At 45.5% G+C, this 23865-nt stretch overlaps 6 protein-coding genes across 10 annotated transcripts in view; 2 read left to right on the top strand and 4 right to left on the bottom strand.

Annotated features, from left to right (window-relative positions):
- Window positions 1-187, bottom strand: part of LOC124470351 (ribosomal protein S6 kinase alpha-3-like) — a 3641-nt gene extending 3454 nt beyond the window's left edge. Inside the window, exon 1 of the mRNA XM_047024192.1 lies at window positions 133-187. Coding sequence (XP_046880148.1) covers window positions 133-187 — 55 coding nt within the window. The remainder of the gene's footprint in view (window positions 1-132) is intronic.
- A 995-nt stretch (window positions 188-1182) lies between these two features.
- On the bottom strand, window positions 1183-6408 carry LOC124470033 (pyruvate dehydrogenase E1 component subunit alpha, mitochondrial-like). Of its 2 annotated transcripts, none has more exons than XM_047023700.1 (11): window positions 6284-6408; window positions 4965-5033; window positions 4628-4801; window positions 4412-4538; window positions 4221-4312; window positions 4031-4123; window positions 3763-3918; window positions 3375-3446; window positions 2981-3048; window positions 2586-2694; window positions 1183-2193 (listed from the first exon to the last, which is right to left on the bottom strand). In XM_047023700.1, the coding sequence occupies exons 1-11, from the start codon at window positions 6341-6343 to the stop codon at window positions 2029-2031; spliced, it is 1185 nt and encodes a 394-aa protein (XP_046879656.1). In that variant the 5' UTR covers window positions 6344-6408; the 3' UTR covers window positions 1183-2028. The 2 variants fall into 2 exon arrangements, with proteins under 2 accessions (XP_046879656.1, XP_046879657.1); XM_047023701.1 differs by lacking the exon at window positions 6284-6408 and adding an exon at window positions 5200-5264.
- On the top strand, window positions 4784-9308 carry LOC124470035 (peroxiredoxin-2-like). 2 transcript variants are annotated; one of them, XM_047023703.1, is made up of 9 exons: window positions 4784-4850; window positions 5359-5477; window positions 6798-6879; window positions 7027-7144; window positions 7295-7411; window positions 7531-7653; window positions 7746-7876; window positions 8392-8426; window positions 8587-9308. In XM_047023703.1, the coding sequence occupies exons 1-9, from the start codon at window positions 4844-4846 to the stop codon at window positions 8635-8637; spliced, it is 783 nt and encodes a 260-aa protein (XP_046879659.1). In that variant the 5' UTR covers window positions 4784-4843; the 3' UTR covers window positions 8638-9308. The 2 variants fall into 2 exon arrangements, with proteins under 2 accessions (XP_046879659.1, XP_046879658.1); XM_047023702.1 differs by lacking the exon at window positions 4784-4850 and having other exon boundaries at window positions 5201-5477.
- On the bottom strand, window positions 9071-15358 carry acot9.1 (acyl-CoA thioesterase 9, tandem duplicate 1). 2 transcript variants are annotated; one of them, XM_047023698.1, is made up of 16 exons: window positions 15240-15358; window positions 14528-14622; window positions 14412-14438; window positions 13551-13596; window positions 12538-12708; window positions 12407-12444; window positions 11787-11870; window positions 11583-11686; window positions 11115-11188; window positions 10925-10992; window positions 10721-10832; window positions 10510-10600; window positions 10269-10354; window positions 10089-10176; window positions 9828-9978; window positions 9071-9611 (listed from the first exon to the last, which is right to left on the bottom strand). In XM_047023698.1, the coding sequence occupies exons 1-16, from the start codon at window positions 15251-15253 to the stop codon at window positions 9553-9555; spliced, it is 1308 nt and encodes a 435-aa protein (XP_046879654.1). In that variant the 5' UTR covers window positions 15254-15358; the 3' UTR covers window positions 9071-9552. The 2 variants fall into 2 exon arrangements, with proteins under 2 accessions (XP_046879654.1, XP_046879655.1); XM_047023699.1 differs by lacking the exon at window positions 14412-14438.
- Window positions 15359-16436: 1078 nt separating this feature from the next.
- Window positions 16437-18861, top strand: LOC124470000 (diamine acetyltransferase 1-like). The gene is made up of 6 exons (XM_047023620.1): window positions 16437-16704; window positions 17141-17192; window positions 17295-17375; window positions 17697-17798; window positions 17884-17924; window positions 18091-18861. Exons 1-6 carry the CDS (start codon window positions 16639-16641, stop codon window positions 18265-18267), a joined length of 519 nt encoding a protein of 172 aa, XP_046879576.1. The 5' UTR covers window positions 16437-16638; the 3' UTR covers window positions 18268-18861.
- Window positions 18862-20268: 1407 nt separating this feature from the next.
- On the bottom strand, window positions 20269-23811 carry apoob (apolipoprotein O, b). 2 transcript variants are annotated; one of them, XM_047023618.1, is made up of 8 exons: window positions 23715-23811; window positions 23193-23294; window positions 22936-23058; window positions 22795-22827; window positions 22387-22537; window positions 22215-22306; window positions 21184-21273; window positions 20269-20835 (listed from the first exon to the last, which is right to left on the bottom strand). In XM_047023618.1, the coding sequence occupies exons 1-8, from the start codon at window positions 23733-23735 to the stop codon at window positions 20791-20793; spliced, it is 657 nt and encodes a 218-aa protein (XP_046879574.1). In that variant the 5' UTR covers window positions 23736-23811; the 3' UTR covers window positions 20269-20790. The 2 variants fall into 2 exon arrangements, with proteins under 2 accessions (XP_046879574.1, XP_046879575.1); XM_047023619.1 differs by having other exon boundaries at window positions 23193-23346; window positions 23715-23787.
- Window positions 23812-23865: the final 54 nt, after the last annotated feature.

Below are 23865 nucleotides of genomic sequence, written 5' to 3'. Positions count from 1 at the left end.
AGAGCAGTTGAGTCTCTCTCTCACACACACACACACACACACAGGCTACACTCTCTCGCTCTCTCACTCTCTCGCTCTCTCTCTCTCTCTCTCTCTCTCTCAAACACACGTACACAGACACACTCACCTCACTCGCCCTCCCCAATGCCATCTTCTGCCAAGGATCTGCCAACTGTGCCAGCGGCATCTTCGCAGCTCCGAGTTGTCCCTGTTACACTGTGATTCTGGTCTAGTATTTAAGACACAGGCAACAGCTAACAGTTATAAACAGCAACCGCCCCTTCCTTTAAAACACTGTCTAAACATTAAAACGCGCCGGATGGAACGCCTTTTCGGAAACTCTCTACTTTCGTCCTTGTGTGTAGTAGAGACGACCGTATCGACTGTCGTCCCGTCTCTCTCTCAAACACACACACTCTCCCCTCTCTCTCTATTTCTCTCTGGCTCGCTCGCTCTCTCACTTCCGTTATTTCCCAATATGGCGTCGGGTGTCGGCTTACCTGTCTGTCAGAGGGTTGAGTCACGCCTGCGTCATTGTAGGGGCGTACTCTTCAGAACACGACAGCATGCGGGCAGGTGAGAGTTCAGCACAAAGGCCATAAAATGCCAAAAGGAATGTCAAAGCATTTTGATGAGCAACCTTAAACTATTAGTTAATGTATTGAGACATTCATTGTCCAGCACATTACTTGGTCAGTCTTTCTTGTTGCTTCCGGCCACTGACTGGGATAGTTTTAACACCTTGGATAGGCTACTATACACACGTTAGGTAGATGGTGCCACAATATAAGGGTGTCGTGGAAAACACCATCAGGTGAATGTCTAGCGTCGCCATATCTGAAGTCGGCAGTCTCCGATGGTGTAGGTCGTCAGCGCAAGTCTTTTATTATCGTCTATTTTTATCTGAGCACGCGCCGCACGCGGGGATATAATGAAACCAGCCTAGTACAGAGTCATTATCTGTGACTAAAGATGTGCTGTGGGCGGCAGCGACTCCCTCATAACTGTAACTTCAAATCTGACATTTTAACCAGCCCTCTTCACACAGGATTGGATTAAATAAAGCAAAGGTGCAAGTTGCGAGTGACGACTAGTGGTGGGTGATGGAGCAACACCTCGGTGTCATTCATTGCATGGCATCCAAATAGACATGAGGAACAATAAGCATAACATGCAATAATCCAGGGGCAGTCATCTTTATTTAATCATTGACATCGCTGCATTACAAGCAGTATTTTCATTTCCACTCAGGCATAATATTCACGCAGTGCATGGCTTGGTAGGATAAAGAGAGAGAAGGAAAATGCAAGCAGCCAATCATTTTGTTTCTGATGTTATCCTGCAATAACGTCATCCATAAAGAGAAGCTAGTTGAGTTTACCCAAACCACACATTATTTCAACCAGGGACTGCCACAACATCCAGCCATTGACCTTCAAATCTTTTACATCATATTAACACGAGCCAGTTCCCCCAAATCACACCATCTGACAGTGAGCCAATGCTAGCAAGTGACATTTCAAACAGAAAGACTCAAGCTGCTCCTGCCTCAAACTCCCACTGAGCCACAGAGAGTGGCCACTTCCCCCATGCTGGTTCATTACAGTAAGTGTCTTGTCGAATCCAATGTCAAACTAAACTCTACCGCTTATTTGTCTACAGATAGGTGTGATAATGAAAGGCCTGATGTCATTCCAAGAGCCCGGCACTATTACACGTGTGGTAAAAACTGGTATGTGGGAACAAGGATGTAACCTATCTGACCAAAGGAATGATCCCACGGAACCACAAGAAGGATTATAAATACATGAATAATAACAATCTATCTACAAATAGTCTCAATAAATAACATTAGGGGTGCTCTACTTGGCCCCACGGGGAATGCTGCTACCTGACCCACTGTGGACCCCGGCACGGTCGTCTCTCTTTGTGCGTTCACAGTAAGCTGAGTGGGGGAATGAGGCTCACTGATTGGTTCACGGGCTTGTGCGCGTGCTTTTTTAACCAGGATTTACTGTGTGTGTGTATCTAGCTCACAGACTTCAGCTTGGACCATGGGTTAGTTCCACGGACTTCCATGGGTGGCTCGTTGTAGAAGATGTGGTCACAGAGATCCTCCAGTGGAGGCTCGGGGTCAGAGGTGGCAAACTGGGCCGCCTCCTCGATCTCCTTCCGGATCTCCACGTCGATTTCCTGCAGGAGACGGAGGACAGTGCGCTTCATGTTGGCTCATCGGCTCATTGGCTCCCCATCGCTCGTATTGATTAGACTGGACAAGAGAACTTGAATGGCCTCCGAGAGGCAATTTGGGGTTACAGCAAGGAACATATAGACCATAGACAGATAAGGAACATCAACCAAACAAAGCAACAGCAATCCGAGGTCATCAAGATCATCACAGTCCAGGCGGACTATTCAAGGTGCATGTCAACGACTGTGATAGTAATTACAATTGGCTGAGACTTAACATATTTTGACACATTCCTTTGACATTTTAGAATGATATGAATTGAGTTTGACTGATTCATCTGATTTCACCACCGTCTGTGAGTAGATGTTAATGTGTGTGTGTGTGCCTCCAGTACCTTGAACTCCTCCACTGAGGCCATGTTGTTGTTGAGCATGCGGTCCTTCAGCGTGGAGATGGGGTCACTCTTACTGCGCACTTCCTGGATCTCCTCACGTGTACGGTAGCTACAGGAAGTTACATCACACAGAGGGGAAGCTGGGGTTAAACGAGCGTAACTGTCACTCACTGGGCCAATCAGAAAGTGGCCACTGCAACAGGGCCCTGTGTGCTAGGAGGGATAGACCTGGAGAAGAGGAACTGCCCATCGACTACCGAGAAACAGGGATTGGCCAAAAAAAACGACTATAGTGAAGTCAGGGAAGTGATTGAGAGGGACAGGGATGAGGGGGGGGAAACAAGGTCAGGTGACTATCACAAAGTCTAAAGGTCTTGGTTTGGTGTCTATCTCACCTGACCCCAGGGTCACTCATGCTGTGTCCGTGGTAACGGTAGGTCTGCAGCTCCATTAGGATAGGGCCCTAGAGCACACGGGACCAGGAGCACGTCAATACGAGTCTCCCTCGACTGGCCTTCGAGACTTAAGCCCCTGTGGTCGCTCTATTCCTCTGATCCCTCTTTGAAGTCTCTCTTTTGCCCCGCTGGTGACGCTCAAAAGTCTGTTTGATCTTTGTTTTCCAGCCCAGTAAGTGTGTCTGCTATTGCACCCTTTAAAACACGTATTTATGATGATCTTGTGACTTGTCATTTCCCGCCCCGAGCTGTCATTTTTAGTTTCATGAAGCAGAACTTTGCTCAGAGCTTTGACTGTTGAGCCCTTTCCAACTCTGCACCAATAAGAACTCACCTTCCCAGCTCTGCAGTGATCCGCTGCAAACTTGGTGGCTTCTCTCACACACAGCAGATCCATTCCATCCACCTGGAACAAGAGAAAGTTCACAGGTCAGGTACGCTATGTGTGTCTCACCCTGATTCCTAGTATGACGTATCCTGTCCTACCTACAGTAGTCAGTGTGTATGTGTGTGTGTGTGTGTGAGTGAGTGAGTGAGTGAGTGAGTGAGTGAGTGAGTGAGTGAGTGAGTGAGTGAGTGAGAGAGAGAGAGAGACAGAGACAGAGACAGAGACAGAGACAGAGAGACCCTGATTCCTGGTATGAAGTCTCCTCTCCTATAGTAGTCAGTTTGTATGTGAGTGTGTGTGTGTGTGTGTGAGAGAGAGACAGAGAGACAGAGACCCTGATTCCTGGTATGAAGTCTCCTCTCCTATAGTAGTCAGTGCTGGCTGAGGCTCTCTCCACAGACGTCCCCATGCCATACTTGTTGTTCTCACAGATGAAGATACACGGCAGCTTCCATAGAGCCGCCATGTTGTAGGACTCGAAGATCTGGCCCTGATTGGACGACAGAGTGGGTGGGTCACAACCAGGAAGTAGGTGGCAGTGAACGAGCAAACAAATCACAGTGAAGATGTAGCCAGTCTGGGCAGATTTGAGGGAGTCTCACCTGGTTGGCTGCTCCGTCACCGTAGAGTGTCACACACACCTGGTTGTTACCCTGGTACTGACAGGCTAGGGCAATACCTGCACCCAGTGGAACCTGAAGACACACACACACACAAATCAGGATGGGAATGCCCCCCGTTTTAACTTATAGTTTCTGCATCCGTGTGTGTGTGTGTGTGTGTGAACATTACCTGAGCTCCCACAATGCCGTTGCCTCCGTAGAAGTGCTTTGCGTACATGTGCATGGATCCTCCCTTCCCCTTAGCCACGCCCCCTTTACGACCTGGGGAAGACGGTGCACAAAGAGAAACCCATAGCCTTTAGCTATGACACAGCCAGCACCAAGGCAGGTGACTCCCGACCACCAGATTGTTCATCTCACCCGTGAGTTCCGCCATGATCTCTTTGACGGGCACACCCCGTGTGTAGGTGTAGCCGTGTGCGCGGTAGGCTGTGATCAGGTGGTCGGACAGGTTTATGCCTGCCTCGATGCCGACCGCACATGCTTCCTGAATGGCAGCCCAAATAGAAGTGGGTATGAGGAAAAAGTGCATTTCTTGCGCGACCGTGGGCGAGTGTTGCGAGTGCGTGCGCTGACCTGTCCGTCGTACAGGTGGCAGAAGCCCCTGATGATCTTCTGTTTGTAGAGCTGGTCAGCCTTGAGCTCCATGCGTCTCATGGTGTTCATGGTCCGGTAGTACTGCAGACCCTGGTCCCTGGTGAGCTCCGCTACCACGGGAGGACCACTCTCTAAGCGGTGGATATCACACTTCTACAGGGAGGAGAGGAGACACACGGGAAAAGATCGCTGTAGATGAAAGGTCTGTGTGTGTGTCTGTGTGTGTGTCTATGTGTGTGTCTGTGTGTGTGTGTCTGTGTGTGTGTGTGTGTCTGTGTGTGTGTGTGTCTGTGTGTGTGTGTGTCTGCTGACTCACCTTGATGTCAAAGCTGGCCTGTTGGGTGAAGTCAGCATAGGAGCGTGCCGACACCACCGCCATGGCACCCTGGAGAGACAGATGTGGAAGACTTTGGTGCCACACAGAAGTTACACACACACACGCACACACAAACACTCACAGGCACCGATGTTTGCATTCAAAACAAGGTTTTAATTCCCGCTCTGCTGACAGTGGAAACAAATCACCTTGTCCTCTAACTTCTCCTACCTACTTTGCCCGAGTAGCCAGAGTGCTACAGGTAGTTTTTGTTCTCAATATTAACTGGTATTGTTTTCGAATCTGTCGTCAGGTATGAGTAGTGGTCTGGGGCTAGCTAGTATTAAGGCGAGTTCTAGCCTGGGTGCTCTGGTACTGACTGGTGGTGGTTTAGGTGGTTGCCGGGGCGTTGCCGAGGCGGGTGCTGAGGTTAAATCGACGTGTTCGGACAGGCCAATCAGCAACTGGAGAACAAAGGAACCAACCAATCCGACCAGAGCACGACTTGGGCAGGTAATCATCAAACGGGATGTTTCAGACTAGCGGGAATATCTGAACACCAGTTGTAAACCACATCACTATAGCTACCAACCACAGCTTGCCAAAGAGAGTCAGGGTATTGTGTAACTGTACAGACATAGACTAGAGCAGACCTGCTTGTATTAAGGCCTACAGACTGCAACTACAGAGTAGAGCTGCATGATCTGCTTACCTCTGACACTGTTTGTGCTCCCTATGGGCCAGGAAGAGGGAATGAAAAGGGCAGGGGTGGATTAGGCCTAGGCCTACACTGTGCATGTCAGATGAGGTGAAAGGAAGAAAGGCATTTGCAGGCTGAAAAGCCTGCTATATAATAATACTAACGGAGCCCTCTCAACGCCTACCACTACGTTTCTATAGAGATTCTACTTTAGTGAACGTTGGTTGACAGCCAGAGATTAACCTGCTTTATCTGCGAATAGAGACAAGAGGCGCCACCGTGTGGCAAATACCGACAATGTAAAGCTATTGGCTGGCTATCCCTACTGGAAGGGAACATGGCATGATGAGTCATTCATAACCCTAGCGCTGAATACATGTCATCAGCACAAATGTCACGTGCACATAAGTAGAGAAAAGCGTATGTCGCGATTGTCGCGCATCGTAAAGACAGGATTTGTCTCCAAACGTCTGTGGCTACAAGGTCAGCACCTGCTATATGGGTACCACTGCGTCGCCACTGACAACCCATCTTCAACATTGCTTTATAGCAATCTAGCCTATTTAAAACTGTAATCTTTTCAATTAACCTAAACCCCAAAAAGAGTTATTCTACTCACCACATTTTTGGTGGCGGTACCTCTGAACACGTTGGAAATAAGGGTCAGCATATTTTGCATGCTAATCGAACACCAAAAGCACTACTCCGACCTACCGGGATTAGCAAAACACGGAAGTTGTCGACTATGAGCCCGTGACGTCACAAATATAAAGAGGATAGACTAGGCAAACATATTATAAATCCTATAAACAGTCTATATAAGTATAGTCTTTCTTCTACTGCAGACAGCCAATGAACATTTAATGGCAATTTAAGGGGATTAAGATATTATTCTTCCTTACCAATGGAGGAAAGGAGATGAGGGAAGGAAGCAATGAATAGTGTATTGAGTCATATTTCCAAGGGAAAAAATCGATACTTCTCAGCTGTTGGCGTCACGCACGCGTAGGTTTTCGGTAGTTCTGCTTTCTCCTGAGTTTAGACTGACGCAAAGAAAATTTTTAGATATGTCATCCCAGCGGTATTCATTTTTTAGTGTGTGTCTGATTTATTTGGTATTTCTGCAATTTAAGACCACAATCCAGGCATCCAGGAATCCGAGGGCCCTTTGCTCTCCTCGCCACCCTTCTTCTCTCCACCTGAGCAAGGCAAAGAGTGCGTCGATTATCGGGTGTCTACACACTCACAGGAAATCTCAATATAATGCAAAAATATAATTGATTGTGTGTCTCGATCGGTGTAGTCTCAAACTGTGCGTGTGTGTGTGTCTCTCTCTCTCTCTCTGTGTGTGTCTCTCTCTAGTCTCTAAGAGGGCTCCCGACTGGGAGGCTACAGCTGTGATTAACGGAGAGTTCAAACAGCTCCGTTTGTCTGACTACAAAGGGAGATACCTCGTCCTCCTCTTCTACCCACTAGACTTGTGAGTGAAACACTCAAACTATGCTCTTTTGGCTGTAACAAACGGCAAACCATGGATGAATGTCTGAGACATGTCATCTGTGAAATCCATTTGTGATGAATGTGTCATATGTAGATGAGTAATATCATGTATCTGTTGTGTGTTGCACAGCACGTTTGTCTGTCCCACAGAGGTGAAAGCCTTCAGTGAGCGCGTGCAGCAATTCAGGGAAATAGGAGTCGAGGTGGTTGCTTGCTCTGTGGACTCACACTTCTCACACCTGGCCTGGTATGACCTCTCTCACCAATCAACTTTTATTGACCATTGATAAATAATACGATAAATGATATAAGATAAATAATACTGTAACTCCACCCACTGTGTGGGATTGGGTGTCTTGCCAATAGGATAAACTTGTCCAGGAAACAGGGCGGTCTTGGACCAATGAACATCCCTCTCCTCTCTGACCTCACACATCAGATCGCCAAGGACTACGGAGTGTACCTGGAGGACCTGGGACACTCACTGAGGTCAGAGTCACACACTTACATACATACCACACATACACACACCACACACACAGGCCTGTTTGGCATCAATGTCCATCTCTATTCGTTCTCAGGGGCCTCTTCATCATCGATGGCCGCGGGGTCCTGAGGCAGGTGACCCTGAATGACCTGCCAGTCGGACGCTCTGTGGACGAGACCCTGCGCCTGGTCCAGGCCCTGCAGCACACTGACAGACACGGGGCAGGTGGGTAGAGATCCAGGCCCTGCAGCACACTGACAGACACGGGGCAAGTGGGTAGAGATCCAGGCCCTGCAGCACACTGACAGACACGGGGCAGGTGGGTAGAGATCCAGGCCCTGCAGCACACTGACAGACACGGGGCAGGTGGGTGGAGATCCAGGCCCTGCAGCACACTGACAGACACGGAGCAGGTGGGTAGAGATCCAGGCCCTGTAGCACACTGACAGACACGGGGCAAGTGGGTAGAGATCCAGGCCCTGCAGCACACTGACAGACACGGAACAGGTGGGTAGAGATCCAGGCCCTGTAGCACACTGACAGACACGGGGCAGGTGGGTAGAGATCCAGGCCCTGTAGCACACTGACAGACACAGGGCAGGTGGGTAGAGATCCAGGCCCTGTAGCACACTGACAGACACAGGGCAGGTGGGTAGAGATCCAGGCCCTGCAGTACATACACTGACAGGTGAGTAAGCGCATTATAAACGGATGTGTCTCTCTTCTCTTTCTTGTTACAGTGTGTCCCGCTGGCTGGAAACCAGGTGATGACACGGTGAGTCATTGATGGAATTTATATTGTTTTTCATTCTTATGTTATTATCTATTCAGTCTTATGTTGTCACATTATTATTCTAGTGATGCATGTATAACCTTCTAGTATGTCTGAGTTTTCTTCTCAGTGTATTACATTGTTTAATTTATCATACACCTAGATCAATCCTGAGGAAGCTTTGAGAGCCCGATGGCCCAAGCAGGAACTGTGAGTTAAGCACTAAAATGGTTCAGTAAATCCCTTCCTCATCATGGTTCATTTCCATCTCCTGCCACTACCTCCAAAGACCACAAGGTGGCAGTATTTCCATTGGAATTTGTTTACAACCAAAGGAATGTTCTATTCACCTTATCATATGCCGCATCTTTACAATTAGTGCCAGATCATTTGAGACTGATGGAGCTATTGAGCTAATCAAACTACACACAATGGTTCTGTGATTTCCAGTATTGCTTTTCCTTGTCTATGGATGTTACTCATTTCTCAAATAAAGCTGTTAACACTGTTAACATCAAATTAGTTTATTTATCAGATGGCAAACATACAAGTGGTTTGTGTGGAGAGAATTCTGTCCAATGAATGTGATGAAACACACTGTTGATTTAAACTATTTATTTATACTAAGATAAATAATACAATACTATTTATTGCAGTTCACCAATAATAGCATGAATAAATCCCTCAGAATGTATCTCCCCATCAACATTTACATACAGATGCATGAGTATATAAAATGTAAGAAAAAAATACTTTAAAAGTGCATTTAAAAAAATGTAACCGCAAAACGTCCAGGTAACTGCTAAATATATGTGCATATAAAGCTAAGACGTGGAAGAAATGATATACAGTATACTGTAGTAATATATACTGTAGACAGTAAAAGGAAAAGGCAAAGGGAGGTATGTGTCTTTAAAGCCCAAACAAACAAACACGAGGATGAGGATCCGGATGGTTCTCAGCTATGTGAGGTTCATGCATAAACAGGTGTACAAAGAATGAAAACAAAATACAAGAGTTGACCTATGACCTGGATCATTTTCTCTCACGGAGGACGCTGAGCAGAGCTTGTGGGACACTGTAAGGCTTTGGCAGGCAGTTGGGTTGGTCGATCACGTGTCTTGTGGTCTCATGTGGACTCCACGGTCTGGTTGAAGTGTCTCTTCCCATCCAGGTACAGCATGGACTCTGTGGACACAAACATTACAGGAGCATGACATGTAGATCATTTACAGGAAGAAGGATCGAGTAACACCTAAATCAGGGTGGTGGGAGTTCACCTACCCTGCAACATAGACTACATCATCTACAGATGTAGCAATGACAACCGCTGCAGGTGTAAAGGGCTGAAGAAGGTCATGTGGGGGGGTGAGGGGGGGGGGGGTGAGAGGAGCAGGGACTGACCTCCGTAGCTCTGGGGGACGATGTTGGGGACGTCCGTCTCGGAGAGGAAGGTGAAGTGGAAGACGTTGGTGGTGTTGTGCTGCCGGGTCAGCGGGTCCATCACCTCCGTGTGAACTCTGACCTGGATGTACTTCCCCTCAGTGTAACACACCTGAAGATAGAAGGGACTGTCAATACAGTCTGTTTTGACAGTTCCAAGATCACTTATTTAATGTATTGACCCTCGAGGGAAAGTCGACACGCATCCACACAAACACTCACCTGTGATGACAGCAACAACAGAGAGCCTATCTCTACAGGCTTTTGGAACAGGATGTCGTCAACAGCAACCAGGCTCGGTCGACTCCCACTATGAAACGTAGGAAGCACACATCAGGGGCGGTCGCTGGGCTGAAAAACCCACCCAAGCACACACACACACACACACGGATTCCAACCCACCAATAAGAAAAAGCGTTGGCCCAGCCCAGCTCATAGGCCTTCCTCATCAGGAAGCCTCCAAAGATCCGGTTGAAGATGTTCCTCTCCTGGACAGGACACACACAGGCTGGACGTCACATCACACACACACCAAGCACAGAATACCATGAACACAAACGCAAACAACAACTAGAGATGAACTGACTTATTACTCCCCCCCCCACTCCTCACTATCTTTCTCTCTTTTCCCGTCTTCTCTCACCTGTGGGTGGCAGATCTCCAGTCCCTTCACCTTGGCATCCTCCATCCACACAGAGTTAGGAGGCAGGACTCGGCCCCGGAAACTCACTGTCCTACAGCAGACACGCAGACGATGCATGGAACTCTCTCACACACACACACTCACACGCACACACGACTGTGTGCGAATCTGTGTCAGTGAGAGATTTGAGCGCGTGCGCGGCGTGTCGTACTTGGTGTCGAGCGTGTTGAGGAACAAGCTGTGGATGATCTTCCTCTCCTCGCCGGTAGGAGCCACCTTCAGCAGGGAGGCAGAGCTCAGCTGCACACGACGGGTCTTATTGACTGGGAGACACAGGGGAGAGAGGGTTACCACCCGCACACTGCACCACAGGGATGAGTGGATGTTATTACACGGCTAAGACCTATGATCTTACTCTCTCCCTCTTGGAAGAGCTTCTCCTCTTCCGGACCCTCTGGTTTTAGTGGGTTTACAAACGCGGCCCTGGGAGAAGGGGAGGGTGGGGAAGAAAGAGAGATGTGTATTATAGATAGACCGACAGACGGATGGAGAGATGATGGATGGGTGGTGAGAAGATGGACGGGCGGATGGATGGGACGACCGACCTCTTGTTTTCTGGGTCTCTGGCCACCATGACAAACGTAGCATCCAGAACTGGAGTGTAGGCTCCCTCGTGATACTAGAAAAAGACAGACATCTTTATACAATGTATTAGAGCACCCGATGTGTGAGTACATGCACCCAATTCATTTTAAAACTATGTAATTGTCTAAACATTCCATGGGAATTTTGGGGAATGTATTCTTGCATGACAGAAACAACGTATTATGTTCAACAATTGATACATAGGGGATGTCTTATTTGGTGTAAGAAGTAACAGGTTATGTTGTACATGCATGCACAGAGCTTGGGATGAATTGTCATTTGACAGAATGTTCTTGAGATGGAGCTATTTTCACTATGCCACTAGTCCTCAAATCACCTTTTGACATCCCTCACTGTAAATATCTGGTGTTCATAGAGCCATGACAAGACAAGGTGTCCAGTCGTATGTGACGTGTCAGTGTATATACCTGAGTCATGTGCATCTTGGCTTCAATGGAGGTTTTCCCCACCCACGTCACATGACCAGTTAACTTAATGTCACAGTCAGGGTAGATGATGTGCTTCCTCATGTCTGTGACATCACAAACAATAAAGATTTTAATTGTCCATCGCTATGAACCCCCACGCCGAATGAGAAAAAAGGGCGGTTTCCTTCATTTTGGATGTCCTACCTATCTTGTCGACCAGGGCGGTGACAATGGACAAAGGAGACCTCTTCAGCGCCTCGTTGTGCGTGTGAGAGTAGCAGATAAGCACTGGGGAGCAAAACACAGGAGAGATAGGTCACACAATCTATAGGTAACAGCTGCAAGTACACACAGTAATCTCCTTTTAAAATAGAATTGTTTCACTTTGACAGTTGGCAGGTAGCGACGATAGATGATAAGTGTATGTGTGAGAGAGAACTACTAATCGAGTAGTTCAAAATATTCATATGCATTTCTGAGAAGACTTTTTCCAATCTAAATTTTTATTTAGATTTTTACTTATTTTTTAAGTTGTATTTATTGGTCCCCCGAAACTGGTCAAACCTGTTTATTGATCTATTGATCAATAAATTATCATCTATTGATATTAATTCACTCATGAAATAGGAGTAATGTTGTCCGACAGGGTAAACACCTTGAAGACATTTTGTTTAAGCTGGTAGATATGTCAGCTGGTGATGAGCTGTTCACAGGCTATTTTAAAGGAGCAGACAGGGATGCCAAGACGAGAGTGGCTTTTAAACATGGTCTAGACAGACGTGGGCTAAGCCAGGGCACATTACAATGTGACGTTCAACGGATACCTGCTAAACTGTCCAGGTCTTCCAAGATTCTTCCAAACCTGCAAGGGGAAGAGGAAGGCGGTGGGCATGAATGCATCTGTATGTACGTGCATATGACCCCACTGTAGTAGTAGTGTGTGTGTGTGTTCTACCTGACACTGTTGTGGAAGGTGAGGTAACTCTCCCGGAGGCGTGGCTGTGTGCCCAGGGGGAGGTGGACCTCCATGTAGCTGTCCTTCATCCTCCTGACAGGCAGCTCGTCCTGAGAGCGGGCCAGCTGGGACGACAGCGACAGGCGGTCCTCTAACGCCTGCTGGTGGTCACTTCACCCGCGCAGAGAAAAACAAATACTGTCACAGAGGCCAAAGGTGGAAGCGCTTTCTTTGAAAGAGTCGTTCCGTTTATGCCTTTGGAAATTTGATAGTGTTGTCGACAAAAAGGCTGTTGTGACAACATGCGCCAGGCCCTCAATGTCACAGCAATAGCAAAGATTCTAGAAGTTTACAAAGACACCATCACCAGTCTGTGGGAAATGACTCTGGGACCTCTCATTATCGAAAATGGTTGCCTGTCATCACGTGCATGTAACCTGGCTGTTTATGATGTCACAAGGGCATAAGTATCTTTATACATGTTCCACACACTTAAATTTTTCTGCATATCTGCCCCCAACCCCCCCTTTTGTATTAGAAAATCATATTTAATGGGTGCTTCCCCAAAAAAGCTGTCCAACCAACATTTGAAAACCAACCCCCGCCCCTGTGACGTCACAATGCATGTAGACCACTAACAAAGAACTTATATTGACTGTGCTTCTATACTCTTTGCCACTAACAGAGAGAATTCAATGGAGATGTGCATGCATAGACATATATACCTATGTGTGCATGGCCTGTTTTGTAATGATAACTGGAGTTTAAAGAGAATGAGGTCACAATGAACATGGCACACAACAATATATGAGGTCACAAAAAGAGGTGGATTATATAAGACAATAAGTACATGAAGTAAGTGTCTGTGGGCATGTAGTGGTCAAGGTCATTCACATCTACGACCATGAAACAAGGCTCTCTTCTTTCCAAAGATCCAGTCGACTTTTAAAATAGATGACACATTGTTTTTCAGAGGGATATCTCAGTACAAAGTAGCTGTGATGTTGGCGTACCTCCAGTTAGTAGATGCTCCCACAATTGCCCTCAGTCTGTTGCGAACTGAAAAACAACCATACAATAACATGAAGCGTCGTGGATATCTGAGAGTGTGTGCGTGAATGTGAGTCAGAACAGAATGTACAAAGATGCAGCTTTCATATTGTCTCAGGCAACATAATCTGAGTCAGCCACAATCAAGGACAGTAATCTGGGAGGTGCTGCAGAGAATAGTTTTTTTCCCCAGCCTTCTCGGTGTAGCACAAACAGAATAAAACAATGTGTGAATGTCAGTTAAGAAAACTGCGTTGTGAAAGTGCAGTTCAAATTAACAATGTATTGTCTGGTGTATTGTTCAGCATATTTAATGACGTATGTGGCAGAAAGTAAGTAGGTTTATAATTACACTAAACGTGCACCATTATAAAGTGCACTTTGTACAACTTGATTCAGCCTTCACTTGTCTGGCCCATCCAAGTGATGTCTCAGGTTTTTCAGTGATGTCATACTATTGAGACTATATGAAACAGGAGAATTGGGAGAGAAAACAGAGAGAATCCGGAGGGATCCTAGAGAGGGTGAAGATAGTGCAAGTCACCCAGGCAGCAACCAACTAAACAAGGAACATGTTTGTAGGTAAACACTGTAGTTGATTGTGCAAGGTTCTATCTCTGTGTCTAGTGTAAAGAGAGACCCAACAGAGACCACGTAAAGGAGCTGGGCATGAACCAGTGTGTAAGAAGAGAAAGTGACATTAGGGTTAGCAACATGCGGTCTGCTTGGTGAATAAATTGTAAATTTAAACATGCAGACAGAATTATATTAATTTAGGACTGAATACAGTACACAGTGATTCATTCTGGTTTACCAACACACACCATTGGTCACAAGCAAGTGTGAATTTTCTGTGAAGACACAAAACATCATGGGGTCAGGGGTCATGGGTAAAGCACAAAAGCAATGAATCTATCGACCGGGTCTTCTTCCTTCTTACCCTCTGCCATATCAGGTGCCTTTCCCTGTAAGGACATGCCCCTGAGAGAGAACGCCCTGCGCGTGACGGATGCAGCCGACCTCATCAGGAGTAACCTGAAAAAGAAGAATAAACCCCTGACTGACAGTCTGCGTTCCAACTCTGTGGCTAGCTGTAGATGCATCCCCCTTGGCAACTATTTCTAAACATCAGTGAGCGTCGTAGACATCCCTTTGACATTTCCAGCAGAGTCCTGCCCGGCGGCCGAAAGACCTGTGTTGTATCTAGTTTTGCGTCATGACAGACACGTCGTGACAGGCTGTCACTTTGGAACCCCGGGCTCGAGGGGTAGCTACTAATAGTGTCAAATGAAACCGTACAACTGATCTCGCTGATCACTGATCTTGTGCTGGAACTAGATTAGAGTAGACACACCCTGTGTAAACCAAAGTTGGACCCTGCATTATAACAGTTTTCAGGCAACATAATAAGCTAGCTAGCAAACCCCGTACGGTCCCAATACACCGATAGCTGCTCATTAAACCAGCAGCTGATTACACTTTGTGAATGGTAATTACTTGGAGCTAGCCTACAGACTACAAAAAATGTGGTAGTTTACAGCTAGCTGGCTGGCTAATTTTGATATTTTAAGTAGAGTATGTAGCTAACGTTAGATTGCTGGCTCAACTCAATTTAAACGGTTTCCTGGATGCTCTTGAAAGTAGCTACGCACCTTGGTAACAGCATTTCTGTATTAGCTACAATTCAGGTGTTAGCAACTAGGATTTTAGAGGAAAGCTACACCATGGGTAGACAGATCCAAAAGGGAGATGAACACAGAAAATCACTTCCTTGTTGTACGTAAGTTTGCTTCCGCACGTAAACATTGAAGTAAACGCGCATGACAGTTTGCCAAATGTAAAATGCTTTTTTCGTTCCCTCAAAAAAATATCCAGTGATTTCGGTTTTTCAACGCGTATAATGTTATTTGTTTATTTGTTGTTTATTATTGCACTGCCTTATAATCAGAGTTATGTAATAATGTAGGTGATGTTATTGTTGCACTATGTTGGTAAACACAGACCGTACAGACCGTTCCTTGGATCTAACCATGAAATACTGTCGGAACGGTGCACTTCTGATCCATGTTGTAGGCCACTGTGCACTGTTTCTCTGATGTTTTTGGGGTGGTAAAAATGCATAATGATTAGTGTTGTAAATGTTAGTATCTCTCGTTCTCTTTGTGCGTGTGCGTGTGCGTGTGCGTGTGGGGAACTATATTGACTCTTTCCACATTGCAAGCTATTTTGGTCTGGATCAGGAAAAGTCCACATAGCTTCCCAGAAGACTAAAAGTTTCAAATAACATCAGTCTCTTGGATGAAACACATCCACCCACTGTTGGTTTGACCTCCATGACATTCATTTTGCAGGCCAGGTGCAATTGGGTGGAAAAGGTGCTTATAAGGTTTTTTTTTGTGTGCAGGTCTTTTAACCCATATGAGCAAGCATGTAGGCTGAGACATCATTTTGGCTGCATTCTTAGCAGGATAGTAGAACTTTCTCATCCACCCTTTACACCAAGAGACAGAGTATTAACCTGTGTATTTTAAAAAGGGTTTATCCCTGTCAGACAAATAATGAAGGCTGGGAGATACACTATTTGTGTATGAAAGCCAGTATAATTTTCAATTATAATTGAACCTATGCTGGTTTATCACAATAGGCCTATTCAATAAAACAGGATAAACGAGTAAGGTGATGGTTGTCCCCAAACGCCAAACTAAGGGGGCAGGCTTAAACAGCCATGCAAAACAGCGTCTGCTCTTGTGACCGGGGAAAACAGACTGTAGTGACGTTTCTTCGATCCGTCGTTTGTATTGGTCAGAAACGGCAGATTTTCCCAACCCCCACGGGTCAGTATATAAACACATGAAGAAACAAAGAACCGTCTAGTACAGCTGATTTCGTCAACGCAGGTAGTTGCTGCATGTAATTCTCCCGACAGAAGCGTCAGGATCCCAGACTGACTGCGGAGGGTAAACTCCCTGGGAAGCGAATGAAGAAACTTCTATTGCTTCACTTCACATACAGAGGATTAGTGAGAAAAGGAAAAAAGAGTAAAAGAAGAAAATGGCTAACTTTAAATTACGGAAAGCTGAACCCAAAGACGTGCCTGACATATTGCGACTCATAAAGGTAGAGTCGCCTGTTTTAATATTTCGATGTTATTCACGTTACGCCGAATGCATACGCTGAATACATTTTATAACAGCCGCTTGCTGGCAGCACTAAACTCTTCTGTTTTGATGAAGTGACGGGCCTAAACCAAGCCGACGTAACGGCCATCTAAGTAGGGCATTTCCGCTGGATATCCGACTAGAGAAGGATGTGTAGTTCGTCATCGTTTCATATTTTGTTTGGGTCTGAAATGATCTCCGTCCCCCTGTTTTTTTTTAAATAAATTTCCTCAGTTTCATGATGCACTTCCCCTAAATAGATTTGTATCCACCAATCAACGTAAATAAATAACTAAATGTTAGTAATCGTTTAGTTCAGGTCAGTTCACCAATTCTAACGTGTTGAATCGTTAATAATGCTCATTGGCCTACTGAAACATAATGTTTCTTACTAGGAACTTGCAAAATATGAAGAAATGGAAGATCAAGTTATACTGACTGAGAAAGGTATGTCTGATTGGTAGCCTACAGCTGTTGAAATCTGACTGTAGGGTAAATGTATTACACATGGAACAAGTTTAATAAGGTTATACAATTCTGTTATCACAGATCTGCTTGAGGATGGATTCGGTGACCACCCGTTTTACCACTGTATTGTGGCAGAGTTCACAGGGGAGCAGATGAACAGCGGTAGGCAACGTTGGTTTGTGTTTCAAATAAACAGAACGTGTTTTGTTCTGCAACGCACAGGCGCCATTTGCCAGTTCCAACAGATTTAGGCCTTCTCGTACACCGTCATATCTTGGGTAGATGTCTTGTGGGTAGTACTTCCTGTTTGGATGAAAAGCTGTTCTTTAACCTCAGCCTCTGCCTTCAACATAGCTTACCCGTAGCACTCTGAAGTATACACTTAAGAAACCGACACAATCTGTTTACCAAATAAATGTTCTTGTTCTCATCCCACAAAGATGTTTTACTTGTTATTGATAGTGCATGTCTGTGTGCGCCCAGCTCCCACCGTGATTGGTTTTGCTATGTACTACTTCACCTATGACCCCTGGATTGGCAAGCTCCTTTACCTGGAGGACTTCTTTGTGATGAAAGAGTACAGGGGTGAGTACAATGTCGTACAAAAACGTTCTCAGCTAACTCAGCCTTTTCTCCTTGATCTTAATCAGCTTTTTTTCCTGTCTTTCAGGGTTTGGCATCGGATCTGAAATCTTGAAGCTCCTCAGTCATGTGAGTTGAGTAGAAGCTAATCCTTTGACATAATTACGGTGCTATAGTTTAGCTGGATATGGCCAGAGAATTGTTACTAGGGTTTAGACTTTTGTCTGAAGTAGGGAAACCTCAGTTAATGTCAATGTATATGTGTATATGTATCTAATCCTTAAATTCTCTCCAGACGGCGGTGAAAACTCGCTGCAGCAGCATGCACTTCATCGTTGCCGAGGACAACAAGGCGTCGATAGAGTTCTACAAGCGTCGCGGTGCTGCCGACCTCTCTCTGGAGGAGGGCTGGAGGCTCTTCAGGATTGACAAGGAGGGCCTCTACAAGATGTCCTCCCCAGCAGAGGAGTGAGCTGGCCCCAGTTCCAGTGACCAGGAGTGGGGCGGGGGTGGGGGACAGGGGGGGCCTGTCAGAACCAGAGACATGGCTGGAGAGTTTGGTCATCACAAACAAATGGCTTGATAAGACTCTGAAATGATTTGTGTAATTTCCGTAGCAGTCAGGGTTGGATACCTCCCCACCAGCTACGTTGGCACATGGGGGTGCCGACTTTGCTTGAATTTGCTCAGTTTAGAATGACAACATTTATCATGAAGGGTGGAATGAAACGCTCTGAGTCGGCTGTCTGGAGTCCAGCTAATGTGTTGGCCAAATTCTCCATGCTCATGACTCTTGATTCTTGACAGGCACCACTTCCTGTCAAGGTTGGGATCAGAGATTGCTAGCGGTAGATTAGTAATCTAATGGGCATTTAATGTACTTAGTGAGCTATATATGTTAATTTGAGTCCATTTAAGTTTTTGAAAATAGATGCTTAATCCTGCATAATTCAGTTGTATTTGTTCACTCCTTCCTTATTGACTATAGGTGAAATATTGTAATGTGTAGTCTGCCTTTTAATAAGTTAATATTTGAGCGCTAATAAAGTTAAATTGCACACCTGTATCATAGTTTTTGACTTTCTGTGTACAAATCAATCAACTCAGTTTTGAGGATTGTTTAACCATGCAGTTGGTAACTTCATATATTTCACAGATTAACACATTTCACTTCTTCCACCTCCTTTTTGGAGTCAAGTGCAACATCATCAGTTAGTCTTATTGGTCCCAGAGAGAGGGGTGTTTTCTTAGAGTTAATCACATCAATGCAGAAGACTTGGCCAACTGCACAGACATTGGCAGAACAAAAGACTCATCTATCTACATGCTAATACAGACCTGCACCCCCAGGCTATCGTTTGCACAGACTGTTCCACCTCTGAAAAGATGACTTCGGTTCTCTGCAAACCACACCCTTGCATAAAGTGCACACAGACTAAAAGAAACTAAAGATTTGGCATCAAACGTTGATTTAAATTTGATCCTATTTCAAATGTGTGCACACAGTTTTGGGGCAAACTAGGGAGTACCTGTGCAACCAGCAGATAAACAGATCAGAAATCGATCAGGGCCATGCAAAGCTGAGTGTCACCCTGCCTCCACCTCTAATATGCTAAAATCTGGAGTTGCTGGACGAGTTTCTACTTGATGGCTCTCACACCTCAAGGTGTAACTTACTGTAGCATTGCTAGTTATGTTGATAAGGGAAAGGTGTGGTCTGATTTGTTGTCCTTGAATATAAATGAAATTGTGAATTGATCTTGATCTCCTGAGACTTCCTCAGTTCTGGCTTGTCCTTTCTCACCTCTTGCTTTCTATCTCTGGTTTACAATAATCATGGTAGAGTATTGGCATCATTTGGTTCATGTTAATACACTGTTCTGTTTCCCACCTTCCTTTAAACAGTAGGAGAGTTTGTTTTTGTGGTTAGGCCAATATTAAACCCTACAGTCACAATTGCCTTTATTTACACTCAAAAATGGAGTGAGCATTTTGGTCACAGCCAAGTGCACTCATCCACCTTGAACTGCCCTGTTTCTGTTCTTGAGCTCAACCTAGTGACAGAATAACAATTGCCTGGAGGGCGACCAGGAATTAGGCAAAGGGATGAATACTGACTATTTTAAGAATATTCCAGTAATTTCAACTCTGGCAGGGCCAACAGTCTGGACAGAGAACTGGGAACTATCTGCATTGATAACCTTTTCAGACAAAGGCTTTCTACTCCTGTACCAGCAATAAAACTTTTTAGACCTCATTACAACCCTGCCTTGAGACATTCTGGATCAATCGCTTATTTACAGAACAGGCTTGCTTAAGAGTTTTAGTATCAACTATAGTTGGAATTTTCTTAACAGTACTGAACTTTACCTCCTGTAGAAAAGTTATCACACTTACATAAGTGTTAACAACCATCTTGAATAAGACAGTACAGGTAATTGTCTTGGAATCGTTCTTACTTACATTCAAATAGTCACGTAAAACAAAAATATATTTCCATATTACTTTCATTTGTTGGGACAACATATTTCAAATACTGTAGGCATGAGCAATGAATTACACCTTCAAACACATTTAAAACATAATTTAAACAATAATCTTTACTGTGACATACAAATAGTAGTTTACCTTGTTGTGAATCTAGGACAAGGAAATAATATATCTGTAAATAAATATACAAATCCAGTCCAAACAACCATTTAAAAAGCTGTTTGTCTGCCAATATGGGAAATATGCAGGGATGTGTAATCATGTTGACATGGTGAGAAACTGGTTCAGCAGTTTTTAAAGCCATGCGCACAACAACCATGTGAATATGAGTGTTAGTGTGAACCAAATGTTCTTATTCTTTATAGAATTTAGGCTTTAAGTAAAGAAAATGTTCTCTCTCGTAAAGAGTAAGTTGGCCTGCCATCATCAAATGTTTCAGAGACGTGCGTGTGTGTGAGGGCGGTGGCACTGTTGCAGGTGTGTGTGGCCAGAGCGTCTCTCTCTCTCAGCTGGACGGCCTGCTGCTTCCTGGCTGCTCCTTCTTCTCAGGCTGAGGGACAGGAAGTGACACGTGCACACATTTGATACAGAAGCTCATGTGACAAGTGTCGCAGAGTCACTTCGATAATATCACATGTCGCTTCGCACGACTCCTGTGACTTACAACACGTGTCCACCTGCTTGGGCAGCCACCGAACTAGGCCATGCTGCTTAGTAGTGTGAGGTGTCAGTGTCACCTAACCCTAGGCTTGCTGGCTACCTATGTGTCGATGGATACAACCGTGCGGTCTGTTTAGCTACCAGAGTTGCTCAAGAATCTCTGGGTTCACATTCCTTCTCTTGTTTCCTCTTGTTTCAATGACACTTGGCTTTCCAGAGGTTGTTCAAAAAAACTCACGTTCTTTCCGGCGAAAGGCAGCTCCTTCCATAGTTTCTCTACAGCACCACGCCCCTGCAAACCCCAGGCAAACACAGAGTCCTTGCTCACCTGAGACAGAGAAAAACAACAATTAGAGCAATGCACAGGGGATGCGCGCATGCATCCACACACACACACACACACACACACACACACACACACACACACACACACACACACACACACACACACACACACACACACACACACACACACACACACACACACACACACACACACTATAAAGAGGCCTCCAAGATAATGGCTCCATGGAAACAAGCATATGGTGAAAGGTTTAGAGGTATGGCCTTAACACACGATAAAACACAGATTTATTATCATAAAGAAATAACCCATCCTATCTCAATATCTCACACTATTACAAATCACATGATCCTCCAGCTGTCCATAAACCACTAACCCAACCACCCAATGACCACATATTTCCTTCCCAACAATGAGCACCTGTGCAATCACTTCTGCATCCTCCCGGTTCTATATTCATCCCATGTGTTTCCACATGTGTATCCTGTTGTCAGTCAGATATGTGGTTTGTGTGTATTCATGTATGTGTATGTGTGTGTGTGGGGGGGAGATCTGGATTCTCAATACAACAGAGGTGGAATACTATATGAACAAAAGGGGAACTTGAACAAAGAAGTCACGCATGTATTAAATGCAAACAGTGGATGTAAAAATGCACACAGTTGACGTTAAAATCTGAAATGGGGGGGGGGGTGGTATTTGTGGTGGGTGTGACTTTGACGAAAGGTTCACAACCTCAGACCTGAAAATATCACACAATTCCATTCCATATCTGTCTGGCAACATTAACATTCAACAGACGAGGCAAAAGGGAAAAGGGCAAGGTACCCCACCGCCCTGATGACCTCTTTCACACACGCACACTTCACAGCCAGCCTTTCCTGCAGGAAACCATAGCCCTCCCAGATAAGAAGAGAGGAACCCACATTATTACAAACATAGATCCATCCACACACAGCTGTTACCTTGGCGATAGAGGCCGCCTGCTGGGGATAAAACATGGAGGCACTCAGGGCCATGAGACCCAGAGGAAACACCAGCCTCTTCACCCTCGAACCTGACACACACACAAGAGGAGGAGCGTCAGGCTTGGTGTGTGTGTGTGTGTCTGTCTGTCTGTGCGCAGGCATGCATTACCTTTGGCCAGGTAGAGTCCGAGGAAGCCTGAGAAGCCGACGACCCCAACACTGGGGTAAAGGTCAGAGGGAGGATCATTGAGGAACTCATAGATGTCTGTGACAGTCTGAACACTGCTGCTCACAGTGGGCTCCACTGTCCTGTAGTACTCCTGGGTACCACAGCAGAATAGACCAGGGAAGGGGGAGTAAGTGTGGAAGGTTTGGAGCAGTCAAGTCTTTCACACCATTATCAGGGTTCTCTGTTCTCCACCGCATTTCATTGGATGTGAGAATATAGAAAAAACTTTATGGAAGAAAAACATTCTGAAGCAACATTTGAGTTTGCGCTTAACCGATACTCAACCTGGAGAAAGAAAAAAAATGGCTTGGAGAAAACATGCACTTTGTTGATCACAGCCTTACCCACCTCTGCTTTAGTCAGGGTAGATATACCGGTTTCCTAGTAGGAAACAAAAGCCATAAATAAAACAAGTTCCAGGACTCACACACATGCACATTTTCACAAACACATCTACCAAGTCATGTCAGGTGTGTCAAAAACAGTTACCTGGAACTGATTTGTGTAAGGCTCTGCCCATTTTCTGAGAGCTGCAACACTCTCTTCCACTGGCCCAACCTCCGGTTCCACATACCGGAGCTGAGGCTCGGGAGCTGTGTAGAGGGATGGCAACTGCACACAAGCGCACACACCTTTTATTAGTTCTGCTCTATTAGCTGTGAATAATTCATTCCATTCTGCCATCGCTGATTAAATCACAACATTAGCTAGGTTACTTGACAGGTGCACAATCATAGCTACTGTACCTCCTCAATACTCAGAGCCGCGGCTTTCTTGACCTCACTGGCGGCCAGTACCGTCCCAGTCATCATGCCTAAAAGCCCGGGGACTGTGACGGGCAGCGACACCTGGTGGTAGTAGATGTGAGGTGAAGGAGAGCAGCCACTGTCATCCTTGAAGCTAAGGAAGGGCATGAGGGATGCTGTAGCACTTTCGCTCTTCAGCAATTCACTTTCAGAAAATAATCAATGATTTGCATCCCCCATAGAAACCCCAATTGGCAAGACTGCTCATCACATTGTGGTCAATCCTTCACTATCTGTTAAGGTAACATTTAACAAGCAAGCTAGGATGCGTAGAGCACGTCAGCTGACAGCCAAGCTAGCTAGTAGCACAGTTTAGAGCCAGTGTGCTGGATATTCACGTCGCGTATTTATATCAAACATATGTTAAGTAGTCACTGTTTGGATCATATTGAGCATCGTTATGGTTGCAACAAAGTATTCTCAGATTTAGCTAAACAATTATATAAAGAAATATAATCGTACCAGTTTCCGAAGGTTTGACATTTCCTTCTGTGTGACTAGGATTCGTACGGCAAGTCTGAAGGCAAAATACACCAAAACAACCGCTTTCTCACCGTGCACGCAAGATGACGCACACACGTTTTGCGCACACAATACAAAACAACCGAACAAG

The sequence above is a fragment of the Hypomesus transpacificus genome, chromosome 8, assembly GCF_021917145.1.
Source record: "Hypomesus transpacificus isolate Combined female chromosome 8, fHypTra1, whole genome shotgun sequence".
Lineage (NCBI taxonomy): Eukaryota > Metazoa > Chordata > Actinopteri > Osmeriformes > Osmeridae > Hypomesus > Hypomesus transpacificus.
The sequence above is the reverse complement of the archived record's forward strand: the minus strand, read 5'-3'. Positions and strand labels throughout refer to the sequence as shown.